This window comes from Lampetra planeri, chromosome 43 (assembly GCF_965212315.1).
Source record: "Lampetra planeri chromosome 43, kcLamPlan1.2.h2, whole genome shotgun sequence".
NCBI lineage: Eukaryota > Metazoa > Chordata > Hyperoartia > Petromyzontiformes > Petromyzontidae > Lampetra > Lampetra planeri.
This window is the reverse complement of record NC_136149.1, coordinates 1507230-1525209: the sequence shown is the minus strand read 5'-3', so window position 1 is coordinate 1525209 and position 17980 is coordinate 1507230. Positions and strand designations below refer to the sequence as shown.

The window sequence follows — 17980 nt, the reverse complement described above, 5'->3', positions numbered from 1 at the left end:
CGTCATAAGACGGAGCCGTCCCCGGAGACGGAGGAGGAGGGATGAGCGGCGGTCTCATTTCTTGGTGCAGTAAAAATGTCTTTTGGGTTTTAATTTTCACGTCGTAGTCTGGCACAGAGAGCGGTGTTTGTGAAGCTGCGGGGGGTGCGTGCACGCCAGGGTGGGCACGGGGGGGGGGGGGCGCGTCTGGTGAGTGGGGGGGGGGTGCTGGGTTGGAGTGTCATATTTTGCTTTAACATGTTAGCAGGCTTTCGCGGCCAATATTATTCATAATAAAGGTTTTTGGGTTGGATCGCGGAAGTATAAATGTGTCGTAACCCTCCACCACCCGACACAGGCAGTAAGATTCGTGACGAAAACAATGCGCCCATTAGTTTACTACTAAATAGAGCAGGACGACGTCACCACTGTGAACCCATCGGGTGCAGAGATCAGAGGCGGAGGAGGGGCGGGAGTATTGTAATTAGAAAATAGATTAGTAATCAGTTAATTAGCATGTGTAATATTTTGCTTGACATTTCACTCGGGGACAAACGTCCGTTGAGTCTCAAGACTCATTTGCGGGAACGTCCTGCCCACGACGGCTGACCAGTCGTTGTTTTGGAGTACTGTATTATTATGATGATGATATTATTTGCACACGGGAATGAGCAGAGAGAAAACACGGATGTGAAGTTGATGCCTTCAGCTCGGACTGATGGCTGCACCGTGGGTACGAAATTGATGTCTTCATTGACAAGCCCCTGGTCTCACCTCTCCCCTCTCACCTCGCTCTACTCCCCTCCACCCACTCTCCCACCTCTCCCACCTCTCACCTCGCTCTACTCCCCTCCACGCACTCTCGTCTCCAGACAACCAAGGCCCTCTGTCAAGGATCCCAGTAAAACATCCGTTCCGTGGGAGGTCGCTCAATTCTCCTCTGCTGCCCCCCATGACGTGGGGCTCTTCTTTTCCCAGCCGCCCGTGCTCCCCCCAATGCTGTACAACTTGACCGACTACTCCCGACACAATCGCCATGCTCCCCCCTCCCTCCGCCCTCCGCGATGTGTCTATTTGGCGTCTCGAGATGCGCTCGCGTTTAAGACGCCGCACGCAAAATGTCTCAACTCGTGGCCGCGGCGTCGTCACGACGAGTGTGCAGCGTCTCCCCTGGGCCGCTGCCCTCTCGCTGCACCCGAGGAGGCCTTCACGTGCAGCGCCGCACGCACGTCTGGTTTTGGTTACGCGAGGAGCCCCGAGCAATGGGGGGTCGATCTTAGATTACAGACGTAAGTAATGGCAGTGGCAGGAGCTGATACTGGCTAGAGCGAGAGAGAGACGTAAAAAAAAAACCCACAACACACCAGCGGACAAGACAGAACGAAATTAAGTAAGAAAACAGCAGGATAAAGCCTGGGGAATTGAGATAAATGCGTTTATCTTGTGCATCTCGGCATTTCTGCAGAACAGACGGATCGCTTGCGCGATAGCGTGAGTTGGGAGGGGAGCCCTCCCCAGGAGGGGGGGGGGGCACCGCACCCTCCCCTCCCCGCTGCGAACCACCGAGGTGGCAGAGGGACTCGAAGGGAACTCGCGGTTGTGCTTCTTTACGTCGCGTTCGAGGCACGGAGACGCGGCTGCCTGCAAGCGAGGTCGTCGTCTAAACACCAATGGGCTCCCCTTGTGAGCGTGAGCGGGATTCTCGTGCAAGCGATCGGTGGCGGAGCGCCTGCTCCTTCTCCTCCTCCTTCACCTCCTCCTCCGTTGAAGGAGCGCAGACGACAGTGTTTTTTTCTGTGTGGTCCATAGTGTGGGTTGCAAGGCCGCAGTCACACCTCCTGTGGCTCGCACCTTTCATCTTCCACTCACGAAGGAGATGCGTACCTCGGTCTGTTCACGTTCTGATGCGGCTGATGGTTGCATCACCGGTGTCTTCGAGGAGGAGGAGGTTAAAGTCAGGAGGTGTGCGTTGTTTGGGTCTCGGATGAGCTGTTTATTCTGGAGCAGCATTCCTGTGGATTGGGAAAGAATGACAATGATGGGAGTGCTGCTGGTGTAGCAGTGGTGATGATGATGATAATTATGTTGCTGCTAATTATGTTTTAGCTGTGTTGCTGCTGCTCTGGTGCTGTTGGTAATAATGATAATTATCAAGTTGTAGCTGTTTTGGATATTGATAATTATGGGAAAAGGTCTTGCTGCTGTTGGTGATGATTACGAAGTTGGTGACCGTGACGATGGGGATGATAATGACGACGGCGATGACATGTTCAACATACAGTTGTACCGGCGCCGCTGAAATCACAAAAAAAGAACAAAATCACTTCATGGCCACCTTCCCACACGGCTCGCGACCCCCATCCTGGTTAGCGAAGGGGCCACGCTGAACGTTCACACACCGGCTTTGTTTAATATTGTTGCACTCCGCTCGACGCACAAGCCCTGGTTACGCGACGGTAAGGAATGCAGGCCGGGACTTGCCTGAATTGATGAAACCTTTCAATGTGTCACTGTCGTCCAATTTTAGGTGTTCAATAATTTTAACCAGCCCAGTCCCTGAGTCAGGCTGCCGAGAGGCACTGGCAGCTCTGAAACACTCCCACCTTGACGCCCAAGAGCACACTCGCAGTGAGTAAGCCGGTGGCTAACGTGGAAATATTTGTCAACGCCCACCCCCCCCCAATTCCGCACATCACCTCACCTGCCGATTCAATTGATTGTCACGATTCGTGGCCGCGATCCGATTCGGGTATCATCTTTTTAAATCGTTTATATTAAGTTCACTTGCTTGCTTGCTTGCGCGCTTACGACCGTGCAAATCTTTCGGTCGTTTTTTAACCCACTTCCCGTGATCCAATCGAGCTGACATTTTGCACACAGACTCGTTGTGCGTGACAATGCATTTTCGTGAAAACATTTTTCCTAAATTTTACACTTTTTAGGAATTTTTTTTTTATATTTAATTACCAATTGCTTTATGGTGGCAGGCAATCATCTGACCCATAGGTGGCAGCCATCTCAAGCCAGAGGACGAGAGGACTCTAGCCGCCTGTTTCAAAGACCAATGTGGGCTGGGTTGTGGCCCATTGAACACGCATATAAAGGATTTATAGTTAAAAACTTTGTTTTTACGGGTTAATTTTTTTTCTTCTTTTCTTTTTAAGCATCGTTAGTACTTCACGAATGTGCCTCTAGTGGCTGCAGGGGTCGCACGAACTAAATTACGTGCGGTGTGTAAACGCCGACGAAACAATCCGCTTTCGCACGCACGATTTGATGCGTGTGTTTGCGAGCGTAAGAATCCGTGTTCTTCGCTGCAGCGTTACACCAACGAATTTGCGGCGCGTACCTTTCAAGTGTCCTGCACGCACGTGACAAGTTTAGTGCTCTTGGGAGATGTAACAAAAAGCAATGCACTAATAATAAATCTGCAGTCTATTAAGGAAATGCCTTTGTCTCCATATGACATTTTGTTTTGCCTGCTTGGGCATGATTACGGAGGCTGATGCGACGTCGTGGTCAGCGCTGACTGGACTTGCGATCAAGAGGTCACCGTTTCGATTTCATCTCCTGGCACGTAAATGTTCACACCGCTGTTGGTCGATGGGCAGGGTCGCTCATGGTGGGTTAAAGTGTGGGTCATCCCCACCTCCTCCACGAAGTCGTGGCCAGCATGGACGAGTTGGCCAATATATCCCCTGGAGGGCCTCTCTAATAGGCTATCGAAATGGAGGCCCTTTCGCCATCAGTTGCATTAGAAATGAACTGCGGGGTCTTTTACTTACTTTTTTCGTTTGAAGTGCTTTCATGGTGAGCGTAAATTATTTATTACGTAAGCCAATTTTGGCAAGAGGAACGAAGCGAATTTGTGCGGGAGCCAATGATCTTGCGTGGGATTAATGGACATTTGGCCAAGGGGGCCTGTCGGCGAGACTTGCGTACGCTGGCTCGGCTCGACGTCTTTCGCGCGTGTACAGTGCGTGTTGGTTCGGCGATACCTGACACAAATTTTCCATTACAAAGGCTCCTGAGTTTTCGCATGGTTCAGTGCCTCCGAATCGGCCGTTGGGAATGACGCATGCTGAAGAAAAAAACCTTAACTTTTTTTTAATCTTACCAGGTAAGGCCCACTGAGCCTTACAGCTCTTTTTCAGAAGTGCCGTGGCCACAAATGATAGCTCAACGAAAGTGGCTTATAATGTGGAAATGTATAGCAGCCAAATACTCTAAACGCACGCCGATTCTAAATGTGGAGGGAAAAACCCGGATGATCCGGAGAAAAATCCACGCGACCACGGTGAGAACACGCAAACTCCAAATATACAGCAGCAGGCATCGGGGTGGGGATCGAACCCCCGAGCTCCTGTACACCAGGCGAGGTAGTTAACATTTTACCACCGTGGTGCCCACAAGAAGCGCGCAACTCCCCAGCGCCGTATGCCCCCCATCAAACCCGCGTGGACGAAGCCGCTTGGCCAGAATCGCGAGCACCTCGCGTTCAAGTCGCCTGCAGTGGGTGAGACTCGCCACGGCGATCTCTGCCCTTCGTGTTTCACCTTCCACTGAGCAGTCTCCCTTTTGAGGCGAATCAAAGGGCCTCAAAATCCGCCAATTGAATCGGCGCACTGCAGCACACTTTAATCTCGTTAATCGCCTCTACTAGTCAATTGGCTCAGGATTATAAATGGTATAATAATCCTCTGATCTCCTATTTCCAAATTTACATCCTATTTTCAGATGTTAGATTAAAAAGAACTTTATATCTTTTTACTGTTAACTTTTACGAATAATTATTTGTTCAAGGCACCGGCAGAGATCATGAGCGTCCACTCGAATTTCCAGCCTGTGAGCAATGCATTGTTTTATTTATCTTCTTAGACCTTTGTTTCCCTCCCACGGTAAATTAAGAGACAATTGTAAAGTAAAGCTGCCCGTGTGAACGCGGTTTTTACGTGAGCACTTTGATTCATGATTTCAGACTGCGCGGGGCGAGAGAGGCTTTATGCTGCCACCACTGTGTGAGATGCACCCCACTTAATTAAACCTCTTGATCATTCTACCGCACGTGAGAGAAGGGTGGCCCTGGCACAATGGTGCAACGCCTCTGCCAGCCTGTGCCAGCCGCGCATTATTGAGGTATTAAGAAATAAGTGCCTTGGGCATCATTATCCGTGGCCCTGTCTCGAGGTAGCTGTTGCAGAGGAGCGTTCCGCCCACTTTTAAACCGGCGCAGCCTATCGCACGCGCGTTGCTGTAGCGATGAAACCCGTGTCGCTAGGGTAAGAGACTCACCGCTATTGGCTGGGAGGTTGGTGGTGGCGGTGATATGGGCTTGGGTCGGGCCTTGCTTGTGACAGAGTGATTTGAGCTGGTAATGTGAATGCAGTATTAGGATTAAAGGTAGAGTGTTTTTTTTAGTACTTAGAGACTGATTATTGCCATTTGATAGATTTTTTTTCTTTCTGAGCAGCATTATTTAATCAGGTCCGAGTTTTAATCTTTGCCAGAATTCTACTCCTAAACTAGTGGATCGGTTTGTTGATTTTGATGAGCCGAATTTGGTGTGTGTCTTGTGGTGTCTTGCGGTCCTCTGTGCTTAACTCTTATATCTGAAATGAAAATCTTCACTGTGTCGTGGAATACAACACAGGACATAAACATGCCTCGTGTGTTTGTTGTTTATACTGTGCTCACAACCCTGGACGCAGCTGATATGTACCCGTTTTCTTTAGTAATCTATATAGATCCCCCTTGGCCTGGTTGAAACCAAACATGTAATTGTTTTCTAATTCAATTCTAAAAAGTACACAAAAGAAAATCAACACACCAGCACTATTGACAAAGATGCCCTGAAAGTTGTTTTTATTTACGCTTAAAGATTTACTGCCACAATCCTCCGCATGGGTATTATTTGGTTGCGCCATCCGTTGGCACGATGTTCGACGTTTCGCTTCACTTGCTGGGAGCCTCTTCAGAAGGAATAAGCGTGACTTGATAGATAAGATAAACACGGGGAGGTGGGGGGGAGTTGATGGTGCATCGATTCACAGATTACCACTTCTCTTGTGTCCATGAGAAGACGCCAACGAAGCGGCCCGCTACCAGCGCGTAGTCTGAAACGTCGGACGCTGCACGGTGTTCCGAACGACACACCACGATGCGACACAACAGGCGGCAGGGCGCGCACAACGCGCGACAAACCCACGCAGTCGTAACAGCTCGCAAATGCAGATGAACGAAACGTAATAAAAATACGAATTGCATCTGTTCATCGCGAATGTTGTGAATGGGAGATTAGCGGCGAACTCATAAAGCACGGCAGTGGTTTAATAAGCAAATCGTAGCAGGATGGGTTCTCACCAGTTCTCACCGGCTAGGTCGGTTGGCGGGGTTTAACGCGTGTGAGTAAGCACATTTTTAATCTTTAAATTACAATTACGCAAATGATGAATAAGTCGCAATTCTGGAATGTTTAGTCACCGGGGTGGTGGCGGCTTTTGTGAGTTAAAGTTTTTGTATTTGTACAGTTCTATTTCTGGCCTGCCTGAATAATTGCTCTGCTTCACAAACGTGCAATGTTAATGTTCTGCACCAGCCAGGGCGTCGTGCTTCTGCTGCTGCTGTTGTTTTGCGTCACTTCTTCTCTCTGTGTGTACATCAATGACACAGGTTCCCCAAATAGCCTCGAACAGACTTGGGTGAAGTGTTGTTCGCGAGCACCTATTAAGGCGGCACGGCACACGAAAGGCGGTGGGTGGACAGCACCACGCCCGGCCTCCTTTGCCTCCCGAGTGCTGATGTTTACACACCGCACCAGAAACTCATTTAATGCTGAGTTGACCTAGGGGAGGCCCAGGACCAGTTGAGATATTCGTCACTGATGTTGACCGTGAGCGGGGAATATTGAACTCGGGTCGCCGGGTTTGTAGGGCAGTGTGCTAACTGCTGCGCCACCGCTCCCCCCCACCCGCCCCCAACACACACAGACGGAAAACCACAAAAACCACGTTCTGCAACTTCTGTAGCTAAAGCAGCAGCAGTCCAATCGACCCCTAGGCGAGACGTAATTACAATGAGGGATACGAAGCCGTTGACAGTTAGTGAGTTTCAAACGGAAGTGAACTTAAACGGACAACTTCAGTGTGGTACAAAGCATATCTCCGAACGCCTCGGTGTTTGCCGCTCGAATGTTGTGTTCCGAGCTGTTGCACATGTTTGTCCGACGTTTCGCTGCACGTGTCTGGAGTGGGCCGTCGGGACGTCGTGTCCAACGACGCGCGGTGCAATCGTAAAACGCTGCACGACTGTGACCACCTCCGCGGTATCTCGGGGGGTTCCCCTTGGCAAAAGTAATATCAAGTGCGTTGTTTCACCGTTGCTCTGGTTCAGAAAAGCAATCAATCCCATTTAAAGCCATTCCAATCTCCGTTTGCATAAAACTATGACGGTTCAGATTCTCAACATATTCATTTGTAATTGGGATCTTTCAACGTTTTTTGTCAAAAAATTTTTTGGTGAACCCAGGTCACTCTTGCAAATGAGACTCAAAGCCTGGCCTCTTGAGTTCCTTCACCTGGTGAAGCAACCTGGACGCGTGCGACACTACGGGAGGCACAGGAGCGCCCCACGGGGTGTCTCGCCCCCGAGACGAACGACGGCATGGGGCCAAAAGCGAATCGCAGTCAGAAATTAGAATTCCAGAAATTGCGGCGCTATCATCATAATCGCGTTCAACCAAAACACGGTTACGTGCCCGGATTGCTTAGCGACGTGCACGTTTAGAACACAACGCGGCGGCGCTTCGCAGATTACGATTTATGTAAAGCCCCCCCCCCAACCCCCTCTCCGCCCCCATCGACTTCGCCCTGCCCCCCCCCCACTGTGTTTATCCTTCCTGTCATGCATCTCCTGTGCAGGGGCCGCTCGGTTACGAATTAAACGCGCTCTCGTTTAATTGCTGTGGGACGGGTCACGGCGTATCACGAGTGCGGTAATTAATTTTACTGAGCCCGAGCCCACGACCTGAGATAAGGCGCCGGCAAGGCATCATGGGACCTTGAAAGGTGCCTTTGGCCTGACGTCACTCACGGCAACAAATTTGAGAGTACAGTTTAAAAAAAAATATATATCGGTTCGGAGATTGGGGAGAAAAATATGAAGATGTATTTGCCTTTACTGCCTTGGCCTATTTTGTAACGTTCTTCTTTGAGTCTGAAGATCCACGTCGCCCACGCCTCCCTGGAAAAATAAATGTGCCGTCTTGCCAGAGAGGCGGCAGCGGCGGCTTAGGGGAGGGCCCCCATCCAGCAGTGGATTGATCTCACGAAGTTTCACACGGATTCACTAAACTGCTCTTTGCAACTCTCGTCAATTGTTCACACCCATTCTTCCCGGTTGTTTTAAATGCGTTGCAGAAGAAAAAATAATAATTGTCACACATTGCCGATCCACCGCTGGATGAAGGCCTCCCTTTGCCGTGTCGATCAAGGGGGTTGTCTGACTCTGCGGCAACAAGATGCTGGCCAGTCCCGGTTCTATAATTATGCGCCACTGGTGTCAGCCGCGGCTGGGAAATAAAAATAAGCCACCGGGTTTATCGCGAAATGCGTGAATCGCTGCTTCACCGCTCAACCGACACATCCTGCATTCGCTTGAAATGTTCGGCGTTTAAACAACTCGTCGATTGGTCAATTAAAACAGATTCCTACGCTCACAATACACGTTCTGCACGCAAGAGAATCATTTCGTTTCGATCCGTGTATGTTGTATGATGAGTATGTAATAGGTTTATGTGCCCTCTGCAGCCACTAGAGGTACTACAGCAGCAGCACGTGGTTTTCCCCGCCATTATTTTCATGTTATCCGATTGGTCGACTAACCGAACCCACGACTATCGGTGGAATAATCGGTTAGCTAAACAATCGGAGGGCCCAGCTTCTTTTTCTCTGTGGCCTACGCCGACGTAGAGCAACAGCATTCACAGTGAGGTGCTTGAGCCAGACGATCGTGGCGGGGAGCGGTGCATCGCTGTGGTGGGCGCCTCCTTCGTGTTTCACGAATCTGGCGGGAGTCGTCACGTGCTCCCTTGAGCCCAGCATCGAGGGGAATCGACGAGCGCGCGGCCGTGCCGTTGCCAATCGCTCGGACGTTGGGGTGCGGGGACCGCTCGTTTCCCGCGCGTTCTCATCGGGCGTAGCGCAAGCGGCGAGCCCAGGGTATTAATGACGACGGGGCAGACTGCGATGTTTTATTCGTTAATTGGAATCAACAGTTCTTTGTTTTTCTCTCTTTTCAGCGACCTCCACGGGCACGGAGCAAGGGATAATGAACGGCGTCGGTGGGGTCTGTCAAAGCAACGGCATGAAGCTCATCATGAAGGTTGGCCAAGGTAATGCCTGCTCGCAATGCTCACCCACTCCTGCCATGCCCACCACGTCCTCCTGTCATTCCGCCCAAACCAACACCAGGGCTGGCCAATGTCACCGACAGCAAGTCTCTGAGCGTTTTACCAAGAAATTTGTCTTCTCAGATACATGAGGGATTTAAATAACATATTTGTGCATTTTTTTTTGCGCAGCATTTAATACAGATGTAAAAACGACTTTGTTTATACAAAAAATATTTTCTCTCAGATACTTGAGGGACTTCAGTATGCGTGCAAAATGTTTATTTTCTGTGTGACATTTAATAGAGATGCAAAATAAACAAATTTGTTGGTTTTTATTCTGAGCTCATTTTTCGTAAATTATTATTCCGGGCTGAACTGCGTTTGACGAAATAAACAAGCAATGCCGCAGAATTCTACTTTTATAATTGGTAAACAAAGCCTAAGCCAGATTTAATAATTTCCTCGCTCATGGTGCAATTGCGTTAACCCTTCTTTCACAACGTCCAAGCTGATTATTATTGTTGTCATTATTGTTGTTATTGTTGTTGTCCCTTGCCGTGAAATCCCGCTGCTTCGTCTTCGTCTTCCGTGTTGCGTTTTCAACAAAGCAGCCGGACAACAACTAATGTCATAGCCATTCCACGGCGTCCAGGGTAGCTCGAGTGAGTTGTTGGGACTCCGTTTAGAGGGCTCTTCACAGTCGTTGGGGCAGAGGGACACAAGGCTGTTCCTTCGTCGGGATGTGGGTAGACTTCATGACCGGGGTTTATTCCCCAACAGATTCAAACCTAATGCCTGGCGTGATGATCCACGCTTCTTAAGATGCTGGAACCGAATCCCCCTTCACGCAGTGCTCGTCATTGGGCAACTTCACTTCTCATCCCGTGCAGGGTTTCGCTCGATCAACAGTAATTTCCCGCCATCATCAGCAGGTGCGGCTAAAGCCAGGGTGACAAAGATCAGTCATTTTTTTTCCCGACTCGGAGGCCCGCTTGCACTCTCGGAGTCGGTCGCTCTGCAGCGTTGCCTCTCAAGAAGAAGTTAATTGACAGCTCATTGAAAGCTCCGCATGGAGGCCCAGGCAGCTAGACTCGTATCGCACGACCATCCTAAAGGTGGGATTTTTGGCTCGGCGGCTTTTCCACAGATAGACGCTTGAGTTAGTAAGTGGGTGTGTAGGTGGGTGGATTTCTGGGTGAGATACGGAGTGGGTCGGTGTCTGGGAAGGGCTGTTAAGAAAAGTGAGCACCACATTTTTATTTATTTAAAGCAGGTTCTGCGGGCGGGGATGGAAGATGAAACGTTCCCCTTCAAAAGCCACGAAAAATTCAGCTCGGCCATCCAGTTCAATAAATCGGCAGCTGCGCTCTGATGTAGCAAATGTGTGGCGATGAATTCTGCTCGTGCCGCATCAAGAGCCGGGCAGCATTCGTCCAGCAAGCCCCGTATTCACGGAGAGAGAGAGAGGGAGAAAGATTGCCGCTCGTACGTAATCGCCTCGCTTCCGCCATGGTGACGGATCCTAATGGACTACGGGCTCGTTCGCTCGCTCGCTTGTGCTCAGCGCTATTTTATCAAAACCCAACGCAGGCAATGCACCTTTTATTTGCAAGGTTTACCAAAATTGCCATTCACACAAATCACTTGCTCTACCTGCGCCAGCATTCAACATGAAAAATGCGATTAGCATTTGTTGCATCTGAAGGACCTGTTAAAAGAGAGCTTGTGAATTGCATGTAATTTCCATTCTGTAATTTAATTATCGAATAATACACCAACATACATCAAAAACACATATTTTCTAGTAATTTCTGTCGGGGTTTTCTTTCGCCGTCCATTTAACGATGAAGGTGACTGGCATACGACCCACAAGCGTTGTGTGCAAGCGTGCAAGCGTTCGAAGAATAATTAGCTAAATAAATTCGGACGGGTATAACGGTGTTGCTCTGAAATTCACCCACTGTCTTGATGGCTCTCAAAAGAAGTCGCAAAATCTTGGGGCATCAACGCACACAACCGTCTGATGTGAAGTGCAACGTCACCTGCGGGAGGTCGCTCAATCTTCTCTGCTGCCCCCATCGTCCTGGACTTCCTTCCTCCAGCCGTCTGTGTTAACTCCACACCCTGCCCCTTGTTCAAGTCCAGGCTCTCAAGGCCTTCCCTATTACCTTTGCCTATGACTGCCTTCCTGCCCATCTATAAAATAAACATGTCCACTCTTTCTGTCTCTACAAGATCTTGAGATGTCGTCACATTTGGAAGCTATATAAATACACATTGTGTGGTTTTGATTCGCGTAGAACCCCATAGTCTCACATAGAGGCCCATGCTCTCACACACAGGCACATGGCGGACGGTCTACCCCTATTTGAATAAGCCCAATCACCGTTAGTATACAGCATCTTGAGATGTGTTCACATTCTTACGGTATATAGCTCCACATTGTGGGTTGGTGCTGTAGTATAGCTCTCGGGTTATTGGGCATTATGTTCGTGTGCTTGGGAGCACTTTCGGTGCAGCGAAACGTCGGACATCCTGCCGAACAACACGCAGTTCAACCCTGAAAATGCATCGGAGAACCCCACGTTGTATGGTATAATGGTACTGAGTACTGCGCAGTAATCATAAAAATTATGTAATTTTTTTAAGGGCACTCCCCCGCCCCCCCCCCTCACCAGCGACAGCTGTCCTTGTGCGGGGCAAGGTGACAGCATCTGGCCTGCACAGGGACATTAGGTCTGCCAGCGGGCAGCGACGATTGCCATGCGTAATCTCAATCGAGTATACTTTTCGAACTTGGCCAACATTGGACCGTGACGCCGGCACACAGCGGGCTCGCTCATTTTGAATGACGTCACGGGGATCTTTAATGCCCACGGTGAAGCAGACGGCACGGCGTATTATTACGCTGACTACACGCCCCGCAGTATTAACCGGGGCGGCCTGCCCGACCGGAGCCGCGAACCCGCGCGACGAGCGGCGAACGCGCCACCGCCGGGCCCCGTCAACCCCGACCCCCCCCACCCTCCAGACGCGTGGGAGTGGCGATGGTGGCGGCACGCATAAGAGGGACGCGTATTTTGTGCGTTCAGACCCCAACAGGAAGGAGGAGACCTCGCCCGTCAACCCGTCTCCGTCCCCCACGAGAGCACGGGCGGCCCCCCCCCGCGCCCCCCGGAGACGACAGGCGGTCGAACGACCGCACCACCCGCACAGGTGAGCCAAGCGCCCTCGTGTCACCTGGGGTCCACACCGAGCTGGGATAGTCTCCTCTTGGGGAGCCTCCACTAGGCAGAGGTCGCAAACGGGTTTTGATTCCTTACCCGTACCCGTACCCGGCCGCACCAGGGTCGCAAATGGGTACCCGTACCCGTACCCGGCCGGGTAGCCGTACCCGGCCAGGTACGGGTACCCGTTCCCTACCCGTACCCGTACCCTACCCGAAATGAGTGACAAACGGTTACTCACCACTTCACCAGTGACTCACGGCCTACCCGTACCCGGCCGCACCAGGGTCACAAACGGCTACCCGTACCCGTACCCGGCCGGGTAGCCGGGTATCGGGTAGGGTACGGGTATCGGGTACCCGGTTGCGACCTCTGCCACTAGGGTCCCCAATTGCTGTGTTGGGTGGTGGAGGGTGTTGATAACACAAACTTGGCCAGATCGTTACATTGACTAACCCACAAATAGATGGTGAATCGTTACAATTGATTTGTTTTGATTATGGCGACGCTGCAATCGCAGCTGTATTATTTATTAAAGCTTGTTTCATTTTCATAACGCGCCTTTGTTCAAGATAATTATATTAATCAAAGTGGTTATATTTATTTATTTCGAAGATTACGCTGTCGAAACGTGTTTACCGGAGTCAAGTCAACTGCTTCGAGAGTTTTGATTGGAAGAGTGTGAGCTGATCTGCTCCGTCACTTTTCGAGAAAAGTGAACAGCCCCAACGTCATTTCGGATAGCTTTAATTAATACTGGGTCTTAGCAAACACTGGGAAACTACTCTATGGGCAAATATCAATGTGTTTGTTTCGCTATTGCAGCACCAGTAGCAGAGATACAAATACATTAACCCCTAAAAAGAAGCATTCAACTCTAACCGAGGCAGATAATTAATTGAATCGTAAATTATTTATGGATGTGGTGGTGTTGTGCAGTGGCTAGCACACTGCCCCGTGAACCCTGCCAAATGAGTTTGGTTCCTAGTCAAAGCTAAGAGCTGTGGTGGGTGGTACGAGAGCTTCTCTTGTCCTGAACTAACCTGCGCTGAGAAGTGCTGTGGAGCATGGCCGGTACTGGGCAGGGATGCCTTTGTCCGGCAGTGGAATGCAAAAAGGGCTACAGATGATGGTATTATTAATTTCTACCAAGAGTATTGGAGCTATGAATGAATTGACTTGCTTGTCAGTGTTCCTTTTAAGGTAACGCTGTTGCCCAGATGCAAAACAACTGCGAGCATTGCACCTCAACTTCACCTCAAATCGAGGAAATATTATGTTTGCGTCTCTACACTCGCCATTGCGTTTGATCATATTGAGTACGCTATTCAATCTTCAAGCTATAAATGTATGGATGGCAGAGTCTTCCTTTGGTATATTCACTTTTTTTCTTCACTCGTTTGTCGTTTGCGCTCTTCAAATTCACATCCCATCCAAAATTTAGAAAAACCTGTTGTATTCTGCTGCTCCGTATACATTTATTAACACTGTAGAGATCATGTATTATACAGATACCATCACATGGTGGCCCCTTCCTGAAATTTATTTTATATAACAAAAAGCAAAGGTCCCCTGTGTATACCCTCCACAGACTGTTGGCGCAAGTGCTGTTAGCGAGTAGCGCCTATGAAGGCTGACGCAGCACACGAGGGGCTGGGTGGCCAACAGCAGGCGCAGCCACCTTTGACTCCCCACGCTTGATGTTTGTACATCACACCAAGTACTCATTTAAGGCCGAGTCGACCTATGGAAGGCCCAGGACCAGTTCTGTCGTGAGCGGGAATTGAACCCGGGTCGCCGGGTTCATCGCGCAGTATGCTGACCACTACACTCTTGCTTCCGTCCGTGCAATACATATGAACTGTACATGCATTTATTCTTTTTTTCGTGCCCTTTGTGTTAATTTTATCCCACTGCTGCTATCGGCACCATGTAATGAGATTAATCAATTTTGAACCCCTTGCAGAGCAGTGCAACACCACGTGTTAGATAACAGTCCGCAAAAGTAGATATAATAGAACTACTTTTGAGACCCCTTCATGTGATCTATTATAATCTATGTTGTGGGTCCGGGACTTTCCCACACAATAGTGTGATGATCAAACCGATTTGTTTTTGTTATACCCAGAGCTGGAATTTTGCCAAATTATGTGACAAACTAAAATGTAATATGATGGGTTTTTTGTGCAGTCATTGCTAGCCAGGCCGATTGGCTGTACTTCAAGTGTAATTCATAATAAAGGTTGTAATTGCCACAATTTATGATGTGATTTGTTTCCATGGTCTGGGTGCAATTTATATAAAATAGTTTTCTCAAAATCATCCCACGTAATATATATATTTTTTATCATCTTGTCTCTTTTATGCGCCATTGATTGAACGTGTATATATATTTATATTGTCTTCAACAAGCTCGTTAAAGTTTTTTCGCAATAATATTGCAACTTCACAGCGCCACGTGTTCACACATCAACACGACACCACACAATTGCCTTGTTGGCGAGAGAGTGAGACTGAGGGCAAGAGAGAGAGAGAAGGGAACCGGGTTGGTTCAATTGTCCCGTTGTGCATGAGTGAGATTTTCCAAACGAATTCAGATTTGCTTTCATGAATGTTTTACGGCATTGTCAGTTAGGATGCCAAGGGTTTCACGAAAGATTTTTCAAAAGTTAAAACAGCGTATGCCATAATAATAATAAGAAGAAAAAAATAAACAAAAGACATGGACATGCTCGTGTGTATTGGCCGATAAGTCTTCAATTTAAAATTGATGGGGTTTTGAAAAATACATCATGTCCTACCAGCATGCAGTTTCATAAACTTTTAAACATATTCCCCCCCCCCCAATTGCGGTTAGTTTCCCGTATAATTAAGGGCTCAAAACTGACAAGCTTGTTTTTATTTTTTAATGACTTCCAAGGGGAAGCAGTCAACATCGTCTCGTCTGCATTTACAGACTCCTTCAACCTAGCACGTGACACACGCCCATGCGAGTCACTTATAAGCAGCTTAAATTTACACGAAAAGCAGGCGCCTTTATCGCCTAATTTGAATAAGTTATTTTCCAGCAGGTATGATCACCAAATTCGAGTCGGTCATAAAATAAAAAAAAAATCACCCCTTTGCTTTAATGAGTAGGCGGAGATCTTGACAAGTTGTTAGTCTTGCCGCCAACGATCCCGAGCGTCAGTGCAGGCGATAAATGTTCGTGTCCTCCCGTGCGCGCAGCCTCGGTGACATTACTTCTTCCGTTCCGTCGTCACCTGCCCATCTGTCTCGTGGGTTTTGTTTAGCGTGGGGAAAATTAATCGGGGTGGGGTGGGGGGGGGTGGGGTTATTTGACGTTCGTCTCCTCACCTGAAAACCGCTGGCGGCAAATTCTCGTGACGGTCGGGATTCGTCTCGTAAAATTTTTATTTTAAGGGCCAATTCGCGTGACGGTCGGGCCTCGTCTCGTTCATTTTAATTTTGCCGGCGCTTGCGCTGCTTTGACGGCCGTAATTGGGTGGGGTGCGTTTGCGTAAATTACCGCGGTGAAAATGAGCAACGGCTCTGCGTTCGGTGGCTTCGCGGCGTCGAAAATAGCTGCGGCATTAGCGGCGAATGTCGGCAAAAACCCGCTGGCGCCTGATGAAGGAGTTAACATGTAAAGTGCGCAAATTTGTATAATGGGCAAAAAATTACCGCCTGACGCTTATTCTCAAGAGTCTTGTGAAAGCAGCCTTCGTGACCTTGTAAACAGCGCTTTGTGAGCCCGGTGTATGCTCAGCGATCTGTTTCATTAGAGGGTGTGTGGATGTGCAGCATGTGCTGCGGGTCCGTGCCTCTGTGTGTGTGTAAAAACCGGGCGCCTCTAATTTGGTGGCAGGGCGCCTCGGAGACTGTACCGTGAACCCTTGTGCCGGATGGGCTCTGGATCACCGCCAGGGGCTGTCGTAAAATCTTGCCACGTCAGCGCCTGCACAGCCACCAGCCCAGCCATTCCTTAGTTGGCCACGATTCGGATCTTCGGGCCCCACCAATCAAAGGGTGACCCCAACTAGGCATAGCGAGCACGTGAGGATATTCTTTGCGGAGTGGGGAGGGGTGTTACATTTTTTTTTATAATGAACGAAATAATTTAAAACGCACGTATATATGTATTCTATGTCCGAAAACAAGAGAGTGCAAGGTTGCCACTTGGACAAGCCCCCAGGTTCCTCGGTTGTGTCAGTTTACCATCATGGGCTGTGGTCGTGGTGAACTTATGCACTCTCCATTTTTTGCATATCGATTGGCTAATTTAATTTAATTTGCACGGGTTTGATGATTCTGTCAGTCCCTCTGAATCCGGCTCCGAGAGGTTTTGTTGGAATGCAAGAGCTGCTAAATAGGTCTGAGGGGGCTAGGCACTGTTAGGCCTCACCCACGCTACAGTTGGATGTGCTGTGACACTTCACCGAGTAATAAATTATCTCCCCTCAGTTTCCACGCGTGCCACTGGACGGGAGGTGGCAGGCAGGGTTTGTGCGACGCCACATTGGCAACGTCGTGGCTACACGAGGGTTTCCTGCCATTTACAACAAGGGGAAGGAGGCACGTGAATATGGCCTAGTGTTTAAAATTCTTACAATCGATGGACAGGGGCCTAATATTAGGGAGGGGTGTGTAGGGGGGGGGGCAGTAGGAGACTTTGAATGTCAACAGGCTTTGCCGCTGGCTTATTAAATAAAAACAGCAATAAGGCATGACGAATATTGGGTGAAATAAAAAAACTTTCTAAAACTACAAACAAAATAAAATATCCTTGCCGTGGTCTTGGCACTTTAAGTCATATCGTTTGTTTGCTTGAAGAAAGAGTTTAATTTATTTATGCGAGGATATAGGTTATTATTAACGGGGAAATGAATTTGTAACAATGTTACAAACAAGTACAGATAGTCTGTTCGTGTCGTTAGTTTATTAAAAAAATGTTAGTCATATATATTTTCTAAAGACTGGCGTCACCCTGCTGTTGCTGCTCTATATAAGAACGGGAGACAGAGCAGAGCCCCTCACCATTCTGGCGAATTGCCCGATGATGCTGGATGCAATTACCAGCGAAACGTCGCACTACTCAAATTGTAAATGTTGTGGTTTCACGCTTCAACACACCGGTGGGCTAAAGCAGTGAACTATTTGTCTTTTGTCAACGTGACACTTTTTTACTGATTGGCCGTGTTCGGTGGTGGAGGGTTACGACACATTTATAAATAACGCGATCTAAACCCAAAAAACGTTGATTATGAATAATATTAGTCGTGAAAGCCTACGTGTTAAACTAAAGACTGGTTGTCCGTTTGACAAATGGGTCTATCCTATGCTAATATGACATGTACGGCGGAGCCTGAAACTCTGACCCTATGTA

At 48.9% G+C, this 17980-nt stretch overlaps 1 protein-coding gene across 1 annotated transcript in view; it reads left to right on the top strand.

Moving 5' to 3' along the window:
• Positions 1–17980, top strand: part of LOC144732556 (ephrin-B2a-like) — a 166420-nt gene that overhangs the window by 137068 nt on the left and 11372 nt on the right. The window contains 3 exon segments of the mRNA XM_078613987.1: positions 9275–9367; positions 12460–12539; positions 12541–12583. Coding sequence (XP_078470113.1) covers positions 9275–9367; positions 12460–12539; positions 12541–12583 — 216 coding nt within the window.